The sequence below is a fragment of the Callospermophilus lateralis genome, chromosome 3, assembly GCF_048772815.1.
Source record: "Callospermophilus lateralis isolate mCalLat2 chromosome 3, mCalLat2.hap1, whole genome shotgun sequence".
NCBI lineage: Eukaryota > Metazoa > Chordata > Mammalia > Rodentia > Sciuridae > Callospermophilus > Callospermophilus lateralis.
In genome coordinates, this window is record NC_135307.1 from 103,599,864 (window position 1) to 103,623,725 (window position 23,862).

General features: G+C 35.3%; 1 protein-coding gene across 5 annotated transcripts in view; it reads right to left on the reverse strand.

Moving 5' to 3' along the window:
• Sltm (SAFB like transcription modulator) overlaps positions 1 to 21,040 on the reverse strand; it is a 45,808-nt gene extending 24,768 nt beyond the window's left edge. For 2 of the 5 annotated variants that reach the window (XM_076850861.1, XM_076850859.1), the window contains exons 1-5: positions 20,807 to 21,040; positions 19,754 to 19,841; positions 8,556 to 8,620; positions 5,709 to 5,906; positions 4,774 to 4,821 (exon numbers count right to left, since the gene is read on the reverse strand). In XM_076850861.1, the coding sequence (XP_076706976.1) occupies positions 4,774 to 4,821; positions 5,709 to 5,906; positions 8,556 to 8,620; positions 19,754 to 19,841; positions 20,807 to 20,968 (561 nt within the window). In that variant the 5' untranslated portion in view covers positions 20,969 to 21,040. Of the gene's footprint in view, positions 1 to 4,773; positions 4,822 to 5,708; positions 5,907 to 8,555; positions 8,621 to 19,753; positions 19,842 to 20,446; positions 20,536 to 20,806 lie in introns of those variants that run through there. The other 3 variants (XM_076850863.2, XM_076850865.1, XM_076850864.2) reach the window with 3 other exon arrangements.
• Positions 21,041 to 23,862: the final 2,822 nt, after the last annotated feature.

A 23,862-nucleotide genomic window follows, 5' to 3' on the forward strand; every position in this document is an offset into this window, starting at 1 on the left:
GTTTTTCTATACAATGGTTATATTAGCCTTATTACAAATTCTTAATGTCTGTAAGAAAAGGGCCTAACGGAGCCATCAGGAAACAAAACTACAATGGAGATGAGGCACAAAAACAACTGATGTTAATACAAAAGATGAACCACAGATGTTAAGTACATATTCATTTTATTGTGTAGTACAGTAAGCACAGCACTAGTAAGGTTAAGCAAAAATTCTAAATAAGCTCCAAATTTCTTGTAATAAGGAAACAAACTAAGAAACAAAATGGGAGATTTTTCCTCTTTAAATGATATAATATGCTATGCTGAAAGATTTAATGCAAAGCTCTTCTAACTTTTATTTCATCCGAGCAGCAGCAATGACTACTAAGAGACAAAAGGCAATACTAAAACTTATTTTTCAGTTATCAAGTATTTACTGTGTACCCATTATACTACCTCCTCCTAGATACAGGGTGATATAGGTACATATATGTGCTATATATATGATATAAGTCCAGGTACATATATTTGCTATAAGTACATATGTATTTATGTGCTAAGATGATTCTCCTTCTTCTGACTTGTATTCAAATTGACTGAATAAACCTTTAAAATAACCTTAAATCAGTAACTGCCTGCCATGTATTTAGCTATATGCTAAACATTATGAGAAATACAAAATGCTTGGAATATCATAAGCAATAAATATTTGTTGATATGAATTACTGACTACATGTAGTACAAGATACTGATGTTTTTAAAGGGTTTAACTTCAACATTAAGTACATACAATAGAACATTGACGAGTGAGGGGTTTATTTAGTGACAAGAATACCCAAAGACTAGGCAATGAGTCATAGGTGCTTATTCTATCACTATTTAACTAAAACAGTTTTACTTTGCGTGTTATATCATCCATCTAGACAAATTTAACTGTAAAAAAATAGCAATCACATGTGATACAAGATGTATCAAGAATTAACATGGATGGAAAAAATTCTCTGTGTATAGTAAAGCACAACATAGGAGAGATAGACATTAGAGAAAACTTTATGAAGGTAGAGGACAGTCTGGCTTTGAAAGCATATTGATGTCATTTGACCAAAAAAAAAAAAAAAAAAAAGTTTTAGTTCAGGTAAGTGAAACATTAGGTAAGGCCAAAGGCAAATAGGAAAAGAGATACACATATTGTGATCATTGAATACTGAAGAGGTTTTTAAGTTAACATCAAACTTCTAAGAATTAAAGCACAAGCAAGCAAAAACAGCTTAAAGAAAAATGTTCAGAAAATTCTCAAGTAATTGATACCTTCCAAACTAGTAAAACAATACTATAAATAAGTACTAATTGCGAATGCTCTATGTGCCAGAATCTAGGATTAATCCTTACACCAAGGTAAAATTTAAAATTTTCACTTTATAGACATAGAAATTGACTAACAGAACTGGTCCAAAGTCACAAAATTAAACTAATAGATGTAGAATCTGAACCAAAGTCTACTAAGCACTGCACCTAGAAGTTAAAGCCTAAGATTTAAGCTTCAAAGTCAAAACCTGAGAATTAGTTGTAAACAGAGATATCCCTATACAGAACCACTATTTATTTATATTTTTAAAGCAAATAATAGAAAAATAAATCATGAAGTTTTAAAAAGTTACTAATAAGGGGACAATAAGGAATCATGTGAAGCAGACTACCCCCCCCCAATTTTCTGGGCATTGAACCAGGGGCGCTTTATCACTGAGCTATAGCCTCAGTCTTATTTATTTATTTATTTAGAGACAAAGTTACACTAAGTTGATGAGGCTGGCCTCAAACTTATGATCCTCCTGTCTCAGCCTACAGAGTCACTGAGATAAGAGGCATGCACTGCTGTGATCATCTAGGAGACTTTTTAAAAATATTGTCTCATGATTTTGACTTTATAGCTTTTGCCTAAAACACATTAATCTGTTCATCCCTAGTGGGGTACATCATTATGACAAATAAAACTTAGAAAAAAAATCCTTAAATTATGTTCAGTAATTTGGTGGTGGTTTTATCATTCTAAGACTGTTGTTCCTGGGTGTACTACGAGATGTAGGAAATGATTAACTTGGAAGTACCCATATGAACTAAAAATTGATGTTATTTTAAAAGTAAACACAAATGAAAATGGACAAAACCCAACACATTCCATTGCTCTATACATTCAAAAAGCCTAGAAACAATGATCAACTCAGTAACAATGGACACCCCTAATAACGAGATTGTTGACCTGAAATACCATTTACGGCTAAAAGGAAGAATTGGCTACCTGTAGGTCTGGAGGAGGAAATGGAACATCTTTACATAATATCAGAAAATAAGAATCAAACTACAAAAATCATGTTGAAAGGACTCAAGAGCCAACTTGAAGAGACTATCACACCATTAAGATGGAACACTTTGAACATTATGAAGGATAATAATGGCAATAGACATCAACTTAGAAGGACATTAATTATACATCAATTATATTCAATTCATGAGTTCAAAATGAAGGGGAAAAAAGAAAAATTCAAAACTCACTGGTCACTATTGGAGATGTTAGTAACCAGATCATTATTCTGAAAATTGTTAAGTAAAAGGAAAGAATCAGACGTATATCCTAGCTTTCCTTTACAAATTATACTTCTGGGTAACCAAACAGACTAGGGGATGGTTTTTCTTTCTAGAAATATTCCAGCTAATAGATAAAGAAATGATGGCATTAACACATTACCATTTTGTAATCCCTAATGAGATATGGATCAATAATGACTGATATCATCACAAAGATAAAACCAGATATTATGTGTATCTAAAGAATATAATACTACCTATAAAATAGTTATTTTTTTTTAACAGGAACAGACAAAATTTGATAGAAAGTCTTAGATCTTACCAATTTACAGTACAACTAAACCACACTAGATGCCTGTTTTTAGAAATATTTTTATTAAAACACAGTCAAGCCCACTATTTACATACTGCCTATGGCTGTTTTCATGCTACAATAACAGAGTTGAATAGTTGTGACAGAGATCATATGGCCCACAAGGCTAACATATTTACTATCTGGTCCTTAGAAAAACTGTGAACCCCTACTCTAAAGGATAAACAGATAAATTTTATCAGTAAAATAGTGGAAAGAAATAAAATGGAGAGAAAAACTAAAGATTAAAATGCATAGATCTTATTTATATTTGGAAGAGGGCATGGCTGATTGAATGTTTAAATACTAACGTATATTTAATGGTCTAAATAAACATTTTTTAGATTAGGAATTATATAGAAAGGAAAGAGTTCTCCTTTAGAGATACATACTGAACTTTTTTTTTCATACTGAACTTTTTCAAGGGATAATATATCTGTTTCAAAATACTGCACAAGGGGGAAAGCGAATAGAGGTATACAGAAAGTAAGACTGACTATGAGTTGGTATCAGCTGAAGCTGATAAATGGGTACTCTTCATGTAGCATCACTTAACGCACATATTAATATATTTAGGAAGTGTGTGTAAAAGCATTAGATCATGATGGAATCTAGATACATTTGCATGTTTCTTGATGTTCCACTATATATTGTTTATAACAAAGATTATTTTACTTGAAGAAAACTCAAAAGATGTAAGGTCCCTTTTTTTATATATACAATATAATGAAATCTTGTCCTCTGCAAAGAAATAATTACTCTTTCACTATCAGGATGGAATGGTAACAAGGCCATCTTTATCCTACAAAAATTTGAAGAAATTAGAAAATGGTACCCATTTCTTAAGATACTTTATATCCATTTGTTTAAAAAGTTTATAATCAATGGTCTACTATGTAAATGGGGATCCTTAGATATGATTCTATCACACAACCTGCAACCTGTATAACTGAAGAAATGGTGCTTAAATGGGAATTGACTAGTTGTCAAAAGAATATAAAGAGCTCAATTTCTCCTTTTTGCAAATAAGTAATCTAGGAAGGGTTCTCCCCCAACTTGAAAGTTAATTTTTCTCATATATTATTATGCAGAATTGAACACATTTGTGGATAGGATGGATAACAGTCCTAGTATTTCCCTCCTGAATATTCCAAACAAAGGTATTTCTTCTTCTCTACTGCAATAAATACAAACAGTTAACACAGCCTCTGTGTATCTGGGGCTGTGTATAAAGGCAAGAGAGCTGTATTAAAGAAGGCATGACCAGAGGCAATGAGCTAAACAGTCTGTGAATATGAACCCCTCTAAATACTAGTTACTAGTAAATACTACAGTGAAGAAATAACAGACTGGAACACTATTTTTTCTAAAGCACATAAACTTGGAAACTCTTGTTTAAATATACACAATGTATATTACATATAGCAAAACCAATTTTATCACACACTGAAGTACAACCATACACACAACAAAGTAAATGTCTAGCACAGAGTTTTAAAATCACTTACTTTAAGCTCATCCTAGGAATGGTAAATTAACAAAGCTTAAATAAGTTTAAAAAGGATATTGATACTTTAAATAATTAGTTTTATACCAAAGTTACGGGGGTGGGGAGAAATCAAAAGGATTTCAAAAAGAACGACACTTTTAAATTCGGAAATAATAGAAACCTCGTAACTCCCAATTACATTTGTGGCAAGAGAAATTTTAGCTACCAAGAATTTGTATATGCCACATAAATATTAAATTTAATGCAGTTTTTTTAATCAATTAAAGAATTGTGTAGTCGAAATAAGATTCTTTTTCCAAGCCCTTCCACCCACAATATCAAATTCATAGGACTAAATGTAAACTTACTTGGGCTGTTAGAAAGGTATCATCTTCACCTTCTTGAGCTTCAATTTCCTAAGTAAAAGGGTATACAATAGCTTTGCTTTACAAAACATCTGGGAAACATGAGAATTCTTTTATGTTTATACCTGATTAACATTTGCCTCATGTTCTGATACTGTGGGTACTAAGTCAATGCGTAAGATTCAGACTACATTTTTTATACCAACATAAAAAATAAGTCACATTGCCACAGAATTAGAAAAAATTTGAGCCCTTATTCACTAGGCTAGGAAGAAAGGAAGTGTATGAATATTAGTATGAATATTAGTAGTAGCAATGACTTCCCTAATCCATTGATTTTTCGTAAGATGTACTAATGTAACTTCAAAGCAGGAAAAAATGGCAATTTCAAATGAAAAGATCTGAAAAATTATCTGCTTTAAATTTCCCATCCTTGATATTAAACTACGAAAATGCACATGAAATTAGCTTTTTTTATACCTACTGAAATAGCAAAAAGTGTTGCGGGGTTGAGAAGAATCCACCACCAAATAATGTTGACAATATCAGAATGAATTGGTATACTCATTCATAGTGGCATGGGAAAAAAACTGAAAACTTAATGCCAAAATTACAGGAATAGCTATTAGACACACAGAAAGCAGTCTAATAAATTATGGTATAACACATGGATTATGAAGTCATTATGATATGTTATGTGAAAGTAGAATATAGAATAAATAGCAACTTTATGGCATGATAACTATGTAAAAATTTATGTGCAATAAGCAAAAATTAAAAGATCACTTAGGTGGTAGGATTCTGGTTAATTTGTAAGTAACTTAAAATTTCTTTCTTTCTTTTTTTTTAAATTCTGAGACTTCCAAATTGAAGTAGAAAAAAATATATATTACTTAAAAATTTATTGGTGTCATATTTTAACAAAACTGGCTAAAGACCTGACTTTCGATGTCCTCTTTTTCTATATCTTCTATTGCTTCTGCCTCTATTAATTCATGAGCTCTCTTGTTTTCTTCTGCAGAAAGTAACTCCTTGGAATGCACACAGTCTTCTTCATTTTCACCAAATTCTTCTGAGTCCTTTAGTTCATCATTTCCGTCTTGTTCATGTGCCTCTTGATTCTCCAATTCACAGTCCTTTTAATGGTAAGAAAATTTGGTACAACTAGAGGCAAAGCAGTGTAGGCTATCCACCAAAAGTTTTTGGTAATTTACATCTCTAAATGTGTCAGTTTGATCATATTTTGATATTATTCCCAAAGTTAAAGCTCAGTGATTTTACCTTACATATTAACCGTGTCTTTAGAAATACAGATCTAGTATCAAGATCATTAAACAATAAATCTGAGAGATCACACTGAAATGCACACTAACTGAATTGCTACTAGAGATATCTAGGTTCCAGTTATTTAATATTTACAAGCCACATTCTAGAAGCACTCCAGAGATATGGCTTCAAAGGGTTGACTTAATTTCTCCATGTGTCATAGTCTGTTTTAATGTTAAAGTCCCTGGAAGTCTTATACATTGAAACAAAGTTTATTTCTGACTAATAATATGGCACTCCCAACTGTTCTATCAATGGCTCTTCCTGAAAAATAAGCCAAAAAAAAAAAAAATTATGTTTTGGAAGCTCTCTGTGCAACAATTCAAATTAGGTGGGCAGGGGGGTTAATATATATTGGAGTAGCTCTGTAAAGGAAGGTCTTTGTGCCCTTGAAGTTTATGTATTTTGGTAGAAACAAAAGTAGCCATTTGCTTACTTTCATCTTTAATTAACTGTAGAGAAAGGGTTGAAAACAATGAATATTTCTTCCTCCTTTCCTATTCTTACAGTAACTAGTGATATGAGAAAAGGTTTCTGAGTTAAAAGGCAGAAAGGGCAGGGTAGAGGCAGGACTACTAATTACTCAAAGCTCAACTGCTGTGAGGGAACAAAAATTTCTTAGCAAGGAAGGTGTACATGGAGGAATATGACTGTTTGGGGGTATGGATTGCTTAAGGAGCAGGGCTCTCTGATTTGACCAACCTCATCATAGAGTAGGGGAACACTGGAGGTTGAAATGGTTTAGAATATGAGGGGGAAAGAAAAAATCAAGGGAGTTTAACAAGGGAACTTCAGGTATTCTGAAGTGGCAAATTTGACCACTCTCCTCACTTATTTACAGAACCAATATACTTCTATACTATCTATTTAGGCAGTAGGTGATGTTTATTCACCACTATTATATAAATTTCAAAATTATCAACTCTGGGACACAAGAAAATAAATTCATTTAATTTCTGTCAAAAGCATCACATATATGCTAGGTAATTTGTAACTTAAAATTGAAAAAAGTGAAACACCTCCAAAGTGAAAAAAGAAATACAAAGAAACTGAAGATATATTCAAATCAGATTTTTAAAAAGCTCTTTTGCTCTTGTAGGCATATGACCACTTTCATTTAATAACACAAAGGCATCCTGTATAGCACATATAAGAGGCAGTACAATTATTCTTCCAAACAAGTTATGTCTCCTTGTAACATTTCAAATGACTAACATTTTTATAAACTGAAGAAACTGAAACACATTTGAAAATTAAAAGATTTTTTTAACAAAATCACAATGTTTTTCCAGTGTAAGAATAATATTTGCTTAATCATACACTTACTAGTGAAGACAACTGAAGAAAAGAAAGAAAATTTGACCTAATGAAAGGTATACCACAAGGATAACAGAATACAGAATAGTTCTTAAGAGTTCAAACAAAAGCTGGTTATAGACATGCAATCATTAATTTAATGATCCCTGGGCAATACCTGCTTTCATGGTTAACTATTCAACCAAACACTTCTTTTTTTCCATGCCTCACCCCAAGGTAAAAGGAGCAAAAGTGTGGGCTGTGTGGTGCGTGTGTGGAGAGGGTAAGATAGAGAGCTGTGAGGTAGGAAAGACAGGTGGGTGAATGGATATGAGTTGACTTCATGGTGGAGCACATAAACACTCAGAGACATTATGACAATATGGACTAACTACACAAGGAAACAAAATACATGGGCATAAAAGTGTACATAATTTAAGAGAAACTATGCTCCTTAAATAATACCTGCAAATGCCACATTATTTAAGACTTAACAATGAGTGTAGATCATTTTTCATTAAAATGAAACAAAATAAAAACCCCAAATACAATTTAAAATAACTTGTTTTATATCAACATTACACAGAACTGCCACAGCCCCAATTATAACTACATAATTTTATTCTTCCGGCTGGTCAGTTTTGAAGTATATTCTTTTTACACCAAAAGGACCTGGCTTGCTTATCTTTGAAGGACAAAACTAGTTTCTTAATTTGATCTTTACCAAGTAGCAACACATCAGCAATTTCCTCTCTCCATTTTAAGGTCTACATTGATCTAAGTCCTGTAATATTATATACAAAAGCTAAATACAATGAGCAAATAAAATATAAATCACCAATATCCTTCACAGTGGTACCCTGTTTAAGAACTAGCATACTAATTTTCCTAGAGCTGTTTCCCTGGTCCTTATTTCTCAGATTTCTATATAAAAGATGGAATAAACAGTATTATTTTAGCTTTATGTGTCATCTAACCAAAGTAAGTTATTATAATTCTCAAATATAATTGACAGAAAATGAGGTTGACAATATTCCATAAGTCTCCATTTTTATTTAACCCACTTATTTCAGTATCTATTGTTCAAGTAAAATGCATGAAATTCATCATGCAAAATACAAGGCTCAAAATAAACAACTTAACCTGAGTAATTAACACTTTACCTTGACAAAAGCATCATCTTCCACAGAAGCATCTCCACTCAACTCATCTGCTTCTTGTTTTTTACCTGTGAAAGAAGGAAAATGGGCTAACAACCAATATTTTACCACTTTAAGAGCAAAAACCATTCCAATTTTACTCTGCAATTTCACTCTCCACTCCAAAGTCAAGTAACAAAATTAATGCCAACTGCTTATAAACCATCTGGTCACAGCTATCCCCCCTCCAAAAAATAAAATAAAATAAAATAAAGTAAAAAAACAACCAAGCAAAACTATATACAAATCCATGTGGTCTTACTGAAATAAGCCATGCCAACAATTCTACATATGAACCCATCATCTCAACTGATTTAACAGATATGGTATATTTTCCTTTACACCACTTGAATTCTCTATCTTCATTTCTCTCAGAAATAGCAGTACCTTTCAATGGTGTTCTATCAAATATATATAACCAAATACCAGCTAGCTAATTAAGTTTAAGACTTGTATTACCATAAATAATCTTCAACAAGGTTTCTCTAAAATAAAATTCTCCCACTTTAATCTCCACCTTTCAATCCAACTTGATTATGTATTGCTCTGTACTGTTTATAGGACATTTTGCCTCCCAACACAGAAAAGCAAGTCCTCAAATACAGTGACTGCTTTTATGTTAATTTTATGCATTTCTCCAAAAGCCTTAGTATGAATAGTGCTGGTCATTTAACATAATGACTGATTTAACTGACTCAAGAAAAGTAGAAATTATTTCAAAATAAACTGTTGATAGCTTCCAGATGGACTAGACTTTCTCTGTCCAGCCCACATCTCCAAAACTTTGCAATTTGGTTTAACTTTAAATATGTTATCCACATTTCAAAAAGCTTTTCACAGAGTCAACGCTAAAAGTTTATTATGTCCATAATATCTAGTCCATAAAAACCTACTTAGAAATCAGCAAAATGCCAGAAACGTGGTCAAAAAGCACAGCTGCTGGAACTGTAGTATTTAAAACTTTAAAAAATTTTTTCCGTTTCTTTTGAAATATGAATGGCCATTCTTTACTGAGACTAGCAACTAATAATAAACTTTTTGCCTATAGCAGGCACTGACAGTGCTACTACCTAGTTCAGGCTTCAGTGACCCCTAGGGTAGAGAATTTAGCTGTTGGGGTAAAAAAATTTTTTTTTTTTTTTAAGTTAAGGAATATCTCCCTTTCTCTTGTCTCACCCAACCTCTTTCACCTATTCCCAAATCAAAACCCTTTCCATGAATAAGTGATAAAAGGGAAACAGGTCACTGTCCTTCCAGGTATGCTAAAAACAAGATCAGGAGCAGAGATTTTTCTTTTACTTGAGTAGTACCCAACAAGTTGTGAGAACCAAATGAGAACCAAAAGTGTGGAGTTTAGTGTTGTATGAACTTCCTATTTAGAATAATTTTACAATTATTGTCTTCATTCCCTGTGTCATCGAGTTTAATTTCTATGTTAGAATTTCACACAACCACCAAAAAAATCTATCTGTTATTCTGTCCAAAAATCTAAAATTAGTCTCAAATTAGAAGTTACTACAAGGGCAACCGCTAAGAAAATCTATTCATCGTCAAGTGTATATCAGTTGGGCTTAGTGGTACATGTGTGTAATCCCAGATACTTGGGAGGGTGAGACAGGAGGATGGGAAGTTTGATGCCAGCCACAGCAATTTGGAGAGACACTGTCACAAAATAAAAAAAAAAAACGGTCTGGAGCCATAGCTCAGTGGTAGAATACTCCTGGGCTCAGTCCCCAGTACTGCAAAACAAGGGTAAAGGGGGAAAAAAATAAAGAAAATGTTTAGTAATCCATTAAAGAAGAGGGAAAAAAAGTAAAGCTGTCCCTTTCCTGTGTGTGTGTGTGTGGAGGGGGAGGGGAATGAGTACTAGATGAGAAAGAGCTCATTATATTCTTCTTTCTCATTAGAGGAAAAAAAATCATAATAAAAAAATCTTAGATGCTGTCTTTTGGGAAAACAAACTTTTTAAGAATCTGGAAGCCGGGAATAGTGGCATATGCCTATAATTCATGAGTTCAAAGCCAATCTCAGCAATTTAACAAGGAACTAAGCAACTCAGTGAGACCTGTCTCTAAACAAAATATTAAAAAGGGCTGGGGATATGGCTCAGTGGTTAAGCATCTCAGCGGTTAAGCATCTCAGCATTCAATTCCTGGTACCAGAAAAAAAACCTCTGGAGCTCTTTCCTCCATAAATGTACCATCAAATAACCTATAGAACAGAGCTTTGGGGAGAACTCCTTAGATCATTCACAGATGCTAAACCTACTCCTTGCAACCAAAAACTGCTTTACAATTTGCAAAGCTTTTTTTTTTTTTTTTTTTTTAAGTGCACTTCATTTTACCAAACACCCTATGGTACATGGAGCAGCTTATCACAATTTTACAAAAGTGAAAATCAGTCTCAGAGGTTAAATAGCTTGCTTCTAACTAGCAGAGGAAGATGAGGTCTCTCAATTCTAGTCCTAAATTCTTTTTTACTACATCTTAGTATGACCTGCTTAAAAGACATTATTCTAGTAAGGAGCGGGTAATAAACACAACTCATAGACATTATCTTGAAAAGGCAGCCCTCAGCATAATGACAAACTATATATATTATGTGCACTCCATGGTGAGTCCCACTTGCTTTACTTAAAGGAAAATCAAATTACACTCCAGCAACAAAAACAACAGCAGTCAATACTACAGCTTAAGCTGCATCTACAGGCCAGGCACTAAGACAGATGCTTTATATATGTACATGTTTTCATAAAAGAGAACAGGGAGGTTGAAAAATTAATAAAGATTACAAAGCTAGTAAATTTAAACCCAGTCTGTTTTCACTCCTGGAAGCCATTAGTGTTTTCCAGGGGCTACAATTTATCAGCTGCTTAAATGTTTTCTCTTTTGCTGAACAAAGAGGTTCCAAAAGCCACATCTATAAAATTTTAAAACTGTGAGATTCAGAGAGATGAGGCAACATGGCATATGACACACAGGTAATAAGAGGCAGAGGAAGGGTATGCAAAAGGTCTAACTTTGCTACTCCATACTGTTTCTATAGGCCATACAACATGAAAGCACTAGATGTTTAATGTTATCTGCTTATAAATTTAAATACCATAAGCCAGGAGGACAAGATTTCCAAACGCACAGTGACAAAACTGGAGCAATAACCTGATAGATACAGAGTGTTTTAAGAAAACTGAAATTTTACACTAGCTTCCATAATCTAACTTTGGGCTTGTTTTGTACATCACGATTGAGAAACTACATTGTAATTTCTTCTTTTCTGACAGAAATAATATCCCTCTCCAACTAACTCACTTTTGTTTTTTTGTTTGATTTGTACTGAGGATTGAACCCATGGTTGCTTAGCCACTGAGCCATATCCCTAGCCCTTTTTATTTTTTTATTTTGAGACAGGGTCTTGCTAAGTTGCTTAGGGCCTCACTAAATTGGTGAGGCTGGTTTGAACTTGTGATCCTCCTGCCTTAGCCTCCGGAAATGCTGGGATTACAGGTGTGTTCCACTGTGCCCAGCTTATTGTTAAAATTTATGATGTGCATCATCTAGCTGAGAACCCAGTACAACACAAAAGATTGAGGAGATGCTCAACATTATTTATTTCTTGGAGTAAGTCCTAGGTTGGACACTATATTAGGCCCAAGGCTTGGACTTCTACCTGCTCCAACTGGTCCAAAGTAAACAAGGTCTGGACTTCTATCAGAACCAAATGGGACAAAGGTAAGAGGTGATACAGCAGTCAAACTACCCTCATGTGCAACCCCATCCTATCAGCAAGATTATATACTACTAACTTTCATGATGCCACCAGCATCTATAGGTCCCTAACATTTGTGAAATCACACAAATGATGAACTTAAAGAAAAATCAAATTTCTTCTACAATCCAACAAGTAAAACTACCTTTAGCACACTTTCATATAGTTAGTGTTCCATTTAACCCTGTGCCTGCTACCAATTAATCAACAAACAGCTCTATGTCTTTTGTTCTTCGGGGAATTTAGCATAAGCCATAGAAATGTGAATTGGCCCAAAGCAACATGATCACAATGAAGAGGCTAACTGAAAGTTTAATGTAGACCAAGCCTAACTTAATGCTTCGAGGAACAAAATTAGAAAATATGAAGGACAGTAAACATTGTCTGAAAAAACAAAATACAAATGGAAGCAAGATTAACCTCCCACATATTTTTTTTAAGAGAGAATTTTTTAATATTTTATTTTTAAGTTTTTGGCGGATACAACATCTTTGTTTGCATGTGGTGCTGAGGATCGAACCCAGGCCGCACGCATGCCAGGCGAGCGCGCTACTGCTTGAGCCACATCCCCAGTCCTCCCACATATTTTTAAAAAACGTATTTTTAGTTGTAGACGGACATAATACCTTTATTTAACTGATTTTTTTATGTGGTGCCAAGGATTGAATCCAGTGCCTCACACATACAAGGCAAGCACTCTACCACTGAGCTACAACCCCAACCCTAACCTACCACATCTTAAGGAGCATAGTAGTATCATAGCAACAGATGACAATTTTGAAGTTACATAAAATTTATTTAAATGTTCTTTGCATGATTTTAGGGTCTGAAATAAAATAGCAAAGTAAAACCACATACCAAAGTTTTCACTAGAAACATCCCTTAACAAGTGAATTCGTACAGGTCCACAGAAAGTGAGCTGCTAGGGCCAAGACATGTTTCAGAGCTCAGAATTCTAAGATTTTAGATTAAGTGAAACCTCCCAGTGCCTTCTAGCACAGTATTTCAAGCAATCATATAAACATTTAGGCAATGAAATATATGCATAGTCACACATCAATTAAATGTATGCATATTCATATCAAATGGATAAATCACTTTATCCATCACTTTTGCCACCAAACGTAAGAAAAAACTTTCCTGAACAAAGGTTTTCAGAACATTTGTATTTCAGGATTATAAATAAAGGATTATGGATCACCAATTGATTTTACCCTTCAAAGGAAAACTGGTTCTTCATCTAAGGGTTTACAATTTCCTTTTTTAAATTTAGAAGTACCTCCCAAAACAAAATTCATTTATTAAGTAGATTTTTTTTTTTTTTTTTTTAGAGAGAGTGGAGGGAGAGAGAGAATGAATTTTTTAATATTTATTTTTTTATTTTTTAGTTTTCCGGCAGGCACAACATCTTTGTTTGTATGTGGTGCTGAGGATAGAACCCGGGCCGCACGCTTGCCAGGCGAGCGCGCTATACCGCTTGAGCCACATCCCCAGCCCTATTAAATAGATTTTTAAAAAATAATTTTGCCAAAATATTCTGTGGCCAAGTAACTTTACTCTTTAAATATTCACAGATGCTACTATGAAATGTTTATTATTATTTAATATTTATAAATATTAATGCTTCCAGCTACAACCTCTCCCAAAGTGCATACAGTAAATATCCTAAAACAATCAAAGACAATGCCTTGTGTAAACTGCTTGTGTTTTAGCTTCTATTAAAATGGCATTTTAGTAATGAAGCCATATCTCTAAAGCAACTTGTACTATAGTCATCTAATAGTTTATTTTTTCAAAAAAAAAATTTACTTATAATTTCACCTATAATCTCAGGAGGCTGAGGCAGGAAGATGGCAAGTTTGAAGGCACTCACAGCAACTTAAGACCCTGTCTCAAAGTAAAAATAGGGCTGGGGATATGGCTTAGAGGTAGAATGTCCCTGGGTTTAATCTCCAATACCACCACCACCACCAAAAAAAAAAAAAAAAAATCTACTTTTAGGGGAATGTGGAGAAGAGAAAGAAAGAAAGAAAAAATACATGCTATGAAATAGTTTATGTTCATTATAATAAATCTGGAAATACCAAAAGTATAATTTTAAACTCTCTTAAATGTATTATCTAAAGATAACCAGAATAAGCAATTTAGTGAGACCCTGTTTCAAAAAAGCGGTGTGGGGGAGGGACTCGGGCTTGGTGGTAAAGTATCCCTGAGTTAAATCCTCAATATGTGTATGTGTGTGAATGGTAGGGTGGACCAGGATGAACATTTCTGGCATTCACTCATACACATAAGAGATTTTTTTTTAATATTTATTTTTTTAAATATTTAATATTATATTAGATATAATACCTTTATTTTGTTTATTTATTTATTTTTATGTGGAGTTGAGGATTGAAACCAGGGCCTCGCGCATGCTAGGCAAGGGCTCCACCGCTGAGCCACAACTCCTGCCCCGCCCACATAGGAGATTTTTGAAAGGTGGTAAAAACTGGGTTCCTAATGAGTTAACTTTTATATCTATCAATTTTTAAAAGTCCTGCTTAACACTCAGAATAGTTGAAAGAATCAAACAAAGCAATGTAGAAGTTTTTTGAAAAATGTGAAGTATATAAAATACTTTGGAAACTGGTAGCGGGTAAGAGAGATGAATGGAAATGATGTTAAATTTCAAGCTTTAATCTAGAACAGTCAATAGTTCTTAACTCTAGTTGCATTTGAGAATCAATGTATCTAGAAATGATGCCTGGCCCCACAACAGGGAAATGGAAATCCAATCTCAGTGGGGGCACATAAGCCTGGTGTCTCCTGTATTTTTTTAAAGTTCAAAAGACTCTGCATTGCAGAGTGTAGACTACTATTTAGATGATTGAATGTAACTAAAGAAGCATAAAGAAGGTTATCATTTTCAGATTCTCCAGATAAGAGAAAAAATTGAATTCTACCATTAATAAATCATGTATACAGTATGAAACTATTCTAGTTGTTGAAAAGTGGGAGGGCAATGTTTAAAATAAACTTCCTACAAGCACTTATACACGTACCTACACACACCTTAGAACAACAAATCGTTACCCTTATGACAAATTAAGGGTAGTGGAATTAAGAGTAATTTTCACTTTTTGTATTTTTCTGGACCATCTTATTTTAAAAATAGAAACATGGGGCTGGGGATGTGGCTCAAGCGGTAGCGCACTCGCCTGGCATGCGTGCGGCCCGGGTTCGATCCTCAGCACCACATACAAACAAAGATGTTGTGTCCGCCGAAAACTAAAAAAAATAAATAAATAATAAAATTCTCTTTCTCTCTCTCTCTCTCTCTCTCTCTTATAAAAAAAATTTAAAATAAAATAGAAACATTTCACTCTTATAATATGGAAAATATTACCATAAAGGTACAATGCAAACTAGTATTGTGAGGTAGTAGGAATACCATATAAAGCTACTCAGGCTGTGAACTTTACAATCTGAACAGTTAACTCCTGGAACTACAAAACACCAAGGCCCTTATTATTATAGACAAGAGTATAGTTGATTAAATCAATCAATAAATTCTACCCATTAAGTCTAAGCCATTGTTCAACATCTTCACTAAAACCTTTTCTTATGTCATCAACAAATAATATATGTGTGTATATATATATATATTTCCCCCCCCACCACCCGGCTGGGCATAGTGCTATATGCCTGTAATCCCAGTAACTCAGCAAGCCTCAGCAATTTAGTGAGGCCTTAGAATTTAGTGAGACTGTCTCAAAATAAAAAATAAAAAGGGCTGGGGATTTAACTCAGTGGTGAAGCACTCCTGGGTTCAATCCCCAGTACCAAAAAGAAAGAAAAAAAAAAAAAGAAAAGAAAATATCTATTTTTTCTGTAATTCCTGCAAAAATCAACATTTTATTTTACATGAGTTCATAAAAAAGAGAACAAAGACTAAAAAGTCTTCCTCTGTCTCTAATTCAGAATACCTAGAAGATGACTGATTCAGAAAAAGTACTGCAACAGAAAATTTTAACTCTCTACCAGGATTCTTGATAAATACCATATTTGATATTAAAAAAAATGAAAAAAGTATCAAAGTGCTTTGGTGATAAATATATTGTAAATTAGTTTCAACATCAGTAAACCCACTATATATAATTCTGAATACTATACTGATTAACCACATAACTTTTGCTGAAGTTTATAGGTAATTTTAAAAGTTAAAAATCTAAACAAAAATAATATTGCATTATCAGATGAACCAAAAGACTTTATAATCTCTACAACAAGCTAATGAGGAATTAGTTCTACCTGTTTAACTGCTTTCTTGACATACGCCCACATAATTCAACAGTAAATCTCACTGGGTAAAACTTTCATCTAGGTTACTTATTAAAAGGCTCCTAGCAAAGAAACTGTAAAAAGACTCAGAAGGGAAAAACAATCCAAGTCACAAACTGTTCAACTATATTTACTACATGTAAACAGATTTTATAAATGTTACTATAAATACCAGAACCCACTATAACATAATCAACACTTATTACAAGAAAGTGTTTATAACTGCATTTTAAAAAGTTCCACAGTATTCTTAAGAATATAGGTTGGGTGCAGTGGCACACAACTGTAATACCAGGATTGCAAATTCCAGGCCAGCCTCAGCTACTTAGCAAAGACCTAAGCAACTCTATTTCAAAATAAAAAATAAAAAGGTCTGGAATGTGACTTAGTGGTTAAGTGCCCCTGGGTTCAATCCCCAGAACAACAATAACAACAAAAAACTAGGTTCCTTTTAACATGTCTAAACACAATCATTTTAACAGGTTTTCTTTGTGTGTGCACACGTGAGCGTGGGATTGAACCCAAGGCCTTGCCCGTTGAGCAAAACCCCCAGCACATACAACTTTTAAAAAGGAAAAAGCTACCCTATATTTATCTTCTAAAAGAATAAACTCCATGTTTCACTAAAGTAATTTTTCCAAATCCATGAAATTTCTTTCTTGCTTTCTTATCATTTAACTTTTATTTGCTACCTTAAAAATATAAGGATTACTTTTCCAGATAAGCTATTATTTATGTATATATTTTAACAGAAAGTGCTTTGTTCTTTCTTCTGACAATATGTAAGTATTAAATTTCAAAACTAAGATTCTTATAAACTAGTAAAATTTCCAATTTCACAGTAAAAGAAACAAACTAATTGAAGGGGGAAGAATGGCATGACCAAGATGAAATTATTTTCAATATAGATACCACAAAGTAATAAAATTTGGCAAAAATAGCTCAATGTAGTAATTTAGCAACTAGACTGAAAAACTGACATAATGGTAAAAAGCCAACTTAATTGTTTATAAACTTAGTTTTAAAAATACATTAAATATCAATCTTGATCAATTTTCCTTATAGAAGTTTGGTCTCTAAAAAATGTTTTTCAAACTTCTTAGTTAAAACAATCTTAGGGAGCTGGCAGATTAGCTCATGGTAGAGCACTTGCCTAGGATGGGTAAGGACCTGGGTTTTAGCCCCTGTACAACCAAGTAAATATTATCTTATCTACAGGTACCTTAATTGTAAATTAATTCAAACTAAGTTCTGATTTGGGGTTTTACACTATGCTCTTTGTAATTTATATAATATCCAGAATAATGGTAGGTGAAATTCAAGAAGACTAGAGCTATTTGTCATGCATGTCCTAGAATAAGGCTTATTAATTAAGTACTCGGTAGTCTGTACAACTTCTAAAGACCTTAAAACACCTTAACATCAAAGTAATGGAAAAAATAAAGTTCAAGTATCTTTATAATCTTATCAAAGGAAAAAATAACACACTAACAAAAATAAATGCTTATTCTTTAAAAAATACTGATACTGAAAAATTCCTTAAGTATATTGCTGAAGTTATTTCTAAGGGTAAGATAAATGAAGTTTCTAGTAAAAAAAAAAAATGGGGGGATATAAAAAGAAAAGTAGGTGAGAACTGAATAAATCAAATGAAATTTACTCTAAATGCTAAAATCATTAATAGCCAACTCAAATAACTTGGAACTGTGATTAATACATAGCATCTGTCATATTATCACAACATGCCAAATAAAAGATATGAATCAAAACCCTATAAGAAAAATGGTTAATTCCTAATATACTTATTTTTTAATTTTTATACTTCTCCATTTTAGAAGATCCATTTGACTTTTCAGCAGAGGAATCTTGACATAAGCTTCTCTAAACAGAGTAATGTATCTTTCAAGGTGATACAAATGTATCTCTTAAAGGGCTACACTGAGTCCCCATTACATTAAAAGCCACAGCCCTTCTTACTCTTCTAAATTCTATCTCCACCTCTGCCTTTCCCATCTCACCCAGGAAATGCTTCTTAGCCCTTTTCAATTTCCTTTTGACACAAACAGGGGTCTCTCGAAATAGTGAGTTGGACTTGTCCAGATGCTGTTTGCCTAAGGATAAAGTTCAAAGTCCCCTCTTTTCAAGATTAACCAATTATTTTATTCTAATTATAATCACCCAGTAGTAGTAGTATCATTTGGATCACACAAAGCAGTAAAGTTAGATTACAAAACAAAATGCTTTAGATGTCATGACATATTCTGCATGGAAACTATAGATAGCTACCAGGTTAGGATACAGATATAAGTCATGTCCACCCTCTGCCTGTCCTTTGAAGGGAGGGATTTGCAATTATTCAAATAAAGAGTTTACTCACCAGATGCTTCAAAAAACACCTAAGTGTTATCAAAATGTTTATTTAGCTATATACTAAATCACCATATCCTGGAAATATACCTAGCCTAATTTAGAAGTTATAAAATAAAAAACTTTAATATTCCTAGCTTCAAACTTTTTTTAAAGCTAATTAATCATGGTTTTTCCCCCTACCTTGTTAGTACAATTGGTGAGGTCTCTTTGAATTTCACTGAAAATTATTAGAATGTATAATGGCATAAATGCAAATTAAGTTCACCAAGTCAAACAAAATACTAGCATTAAAGTTACAGAATTTTAAAAAACTAGAGAGAACAGCAAGGAACCAAGGTGAAAGATTTGGTAGGAATTCCATCAATACTCTGCCAATTGTGGGGCAAGGTAGACATGTATTAAAGTGGATTTTATTCTTCCAAGTCTTCACACTATGAAGAATCATTACGCAACTTGACTTTATACTTTTGTATGGAAGCAATAAAGAACTGTTCTAACTTTCTGATCAGCTTCATCCGAATCTTAAAGGATACAAGTTACACAGAGCCTGGCAACAGTAACTTTTCTTCCTTGACCCAAGAAGGCAGAGTGCCAGAGGGAAATAGCAAAGAGTAGCACTATATAAACAGGGCAAGTGGCACAAGAGCAGAGGCAAGTTATATAACCAAAATATATTTTAAAATATGTTCATAACTCGTAACAACCTTTGCCTTTGGTTGGTTTCTTGTTTGGAGTATCAGTTGAAACAGTTAATTCAATATTATCTGGATCGCCTCCTTCCTCTTCAATAGCCTACATTAGAAAGAGAAGTTAATATGCTACACAATCTATCTAAACTTATTTTATAAAAAAAGAAATGAAAAAAAAATTAGCAAACCTCAAGCCTCAAGACATTAGAATTGCCAGTTATGTCATAAACCGACTTCAAAAATTAAGCTACACCAAAGAGTGAAGGAAACTTTCAGGGGAAAAATTTTAGGTATCAGAATCACATGGAGCTTTAAATTCTACCGAGTCGATAATTAAATATCATACATCACTGTACTGAAGAAAAATCTAAATATGCTCTATTGCAGAAAAGTTTCTAGCTACTAAAGGAAATAACTAGGTTTTTTTTTTTTCCCCCTTGATCTCTATAGCGCAAACTTACTGCTCCTCTACTACAATTCCACCGCTCAAATAAACCAGAAAGCTAATCAGGGATGAAAACGGTTATTATAATGATACAAAAACTAAAAGCCCAGTAGAAAACAAGACCTTTTTCTCACCCACCCATCAACTCCCACTACCAATTACCCCAAGATGGGAAGGAAACGGTTGGGCACAATTAAACGGTAACTTCGCAGAAGTCACCAAAGTAACCATTCCCTCCGAGCCCAAGAAATGCACACGCTCACCATGGCTAAAGGCTGGGAATCCAGAGCCTCCCAGGTCTCCACGATCGCCCTTGGGAGGCCGCGCCGGCCGGCCGCTGCCCTCGCAGCCCGGCGGGGACGTCCCGGGGGAGGCGGGGCGCGCTCGGCTGCGGCGGCCGGTCCCGGGTGGCTCGCGGGCCCGTCGCAGGCCCTACCCCGCGCGCGGGGGCGGAGGCGACACGGGAGGGTCTTCGCCCTCCTTGCGCACGCGGGCACCGCCCGGGGCCTCCCTACAGCGCTGCCCCGCGGGTCTTGGCGGCTGCGGGCGGCCAGGGTCTGCGGCGGAAGGGGGGCGCCGAGGCGCGGCCTAAGCTCCTCTTCGCGGATCTCGCCGGGCCTCACCTGCTTGAGTCGGGAGACCAGCACAGTCTTGACTCCGGTGATGTCTAAGTTCCGCCGTTTCAGCTCGGACTTGAGATCGATGACCCGCAGATCGGTGATCTTTTTACCTTCCGCCTGACCCGGGGCAGCCGAGGCTGCCACAGCACCGGTAGCGGCAGCCATCTTAGAAGAGCAGCGCGCTGCCGAGGCAGCGAGTGGGCTGCAGGGCGGCGGCAGCAGCACCAACTTCCACCCAGGCCTCGGCGGCCGGCGGCGCCGCGCAGCGCTGCGCACAATGAGCCGCTGGCCCCGCCCCCGGTCCGCTACCCCGGCGCAACCTGCAGCCGCAGCCGGCACCCGGATGACGGGCGCGCGTGCGCAAACTGGCGCGGGGACGGACGAGGTGCGCTCAGCGAAGCCAGCTGCGGCCACCTGGGCGGTGCGACCCCGCTGCGTGGGCTGCGAGGTCAGCCACGTCCAACCGCACCAACGTCCGTCGCGCCGCGGTTCCCCGCGGCTTCGTTAGCCATTTTCTTGCAACGTCTCGAGTTTTGAGCAACAGCAGTGGGCTGGACGCTACGAGGCATAGATAGTTCGCTCGTTACTCAACACAAACGAAGGGGGCGTGTGCACGCGCCGAACCTCTCCCAGGGAAATACTTATTCAGTTCTGCTAAATAATCGAAAAAATGTGGCCAGTGGGCACTAATGAACTGGGGTCCCCGAGTTCCATTCCAAAGGCCTCCAAGGAAACCTAGGGCCGTCCTGTGCGACACTGTCTGTCTCAGAGAAGAATGTCATGCTTTCAACCCACTAAAGCTTACTTCATTTCAGGGCTCCCCCTGCTTGCTTGAAAACCAGGAAAACTTCCACTTGTTACGTGCCTCGGTTTGCCATCCTCCATGGTGGACCCGATTACTTAACACGAAAGTGTTTACTGAATGAGGAAATCAGTTTTAAAATACTTGTTGCCATAATCATATGCGATGTTCACTGTTTTGTCCCTCAAACTTTGGGATTCCAAGAACAGTGACCTTATGGAAGACCGATCAGAACAAGTGAGTACCTATTCCTAATTTTAGCCAGTATAATTAATTATCAACACATTGATGGAATGAAACTAAGTTCTATAAACTGAGTATGATGCACAATTATAGTCTGGCATTTCCTGCCTCTCCCCGCCCCCCCCCCAATCATTTCCTGGTTTTAAAACTCACTTTAGGTTTTAAAACTCACTTTAGGTTGCTTTTTAAATTTTTTTTTATCGAATAATTAGCTCAAAAAGAGGAAGACTTTATAAAACAATTATTATATAAATAATTATGTAATTATAAAATAATTATGTTATTTAAAATAATTCCTGACGTTCAGATAGTTCTTCAGGGTTTCTAAGACACTTTGACATACAGTAACCCCCTTAATCCTTCCCAACTCTACGAGGTAAATCTCTCCAAGGCTTAGAGAGATTAAATGACTTGTCCATGTTCACACAGCTGGTAGGTGGCATAGCTGTGCTCCTGATCCCAGCCTCCTGATTCAAAATCCAGTTCTCTCTCTACCGAAACATTGGTTTCACAGTTATGAGTTTTAGAATTCAAAGGCTCTTTGGAAAATTTCTAGCCCAATCTCTTTTTCCTCTCTCTCATTCTTTGGCTCACTCCCCTCCACCCTCATGTAAATAAAGATTTTAAAAGGTTTACTAAGGGGCCAACAACTAACTATTGGCCCGTTTGCTTTAAATGTCAGATTTCAACCCAATGTCTTTCCCACTCCTCCTGCGGACACTTTATTTATTTATTCATATATTTAATTTTTGGTACTGAAGACTGAACCCAGGGGTGTTTAACCACTGAACCACATCCCCATCCTTTTTAATTTTTTTTTTTTTTTTAATTTTGAGACAGGATCTCACTAAATTGCTGAGGCTGGCCTTGAACTTGCAATCCTCCTGCCTCTGCCTCCCAAGTCTCTAGGATTATGGCATGGCCACCATGCCCAGCTAGCTTCCTGTGTACACTTTAGAAGCAGGAATGGGGGTAGGGTGTGTTACAGCAACCCAAAACTAGCAGTATATTTAAAGGGAATGGATTTTTATTTGACTGTCTTTTAAGAAAACAAAACAAAAAATCTACAAAGAAATTACCTTAAAATAGGTATCTATTACTTCTGATCTAATGCACTTGAGGAAGCTGTAACATCACTAGCCAAAATGCTGAGACTATTTAACCTGAATCTGATAAAGACAATCAGACAATTGTAGTTGAAATAACCGCTCTTCTGGACTCTTTAAAAGAGCAGTATTGTGAAAATGAAAGCAATAGAGTTGCTCTAGAATAAAAATGACTAGTGGGGATGTAGCTCAATAGTAGAGCTCTTGCCTGCCATTGTCCTGGGTTCAATCCCCAGCATTGCATAACAAACAAACAAAACCCCTAAATATTCAAACTGTTAGAATAAAAATGACTAGACAACTAAATTGAATGTGTGATTTTGTTTTGGATCCTGAATCAAAGTGAGGAAGAAGGTGGCTACCAAGGGGACAATTAGAAAATTTGTGATGATTGGGAGTCTTGACATATTAGATTTTGTCATTATTCCAATGTAAAGTATTTGGAGTGTGACATAATTATGTAAAATGTCCTAGTTCTTAAGTGATGGATGCTGACATTCTTGGAAGGTATTCTGTCATTCTATCTGCAGTTTACTTGTGATTGGGGGAAAGAGAAAAAGCAACTGTGGCAATATGTTATCAATCATTAAAATAAATGTAGCAAAGTGTTACTAATTGGGGGATATAATAAATTTTATAGTGCTTAAACATTTAAAAAATAGATTTGAAGTTACTCATGATAACTTGTGGGGGAGACCCATACACAAATCTATGGGTTCTTTGTTTGTTTGTTTGTTAGTAAAGAAAATATAAAATGGAGAAAATGTCACTTTTAACAGAATATTTAACTTTGCCATTTAACCTATGAGTATTATTTTTAAGTAATTCACTTTTCAATGAATGTTTCTTTGGTACAATTTTTTTGTTACCATATTTTAGTATCTTAAATTAAGAAATATGAGAGTTTT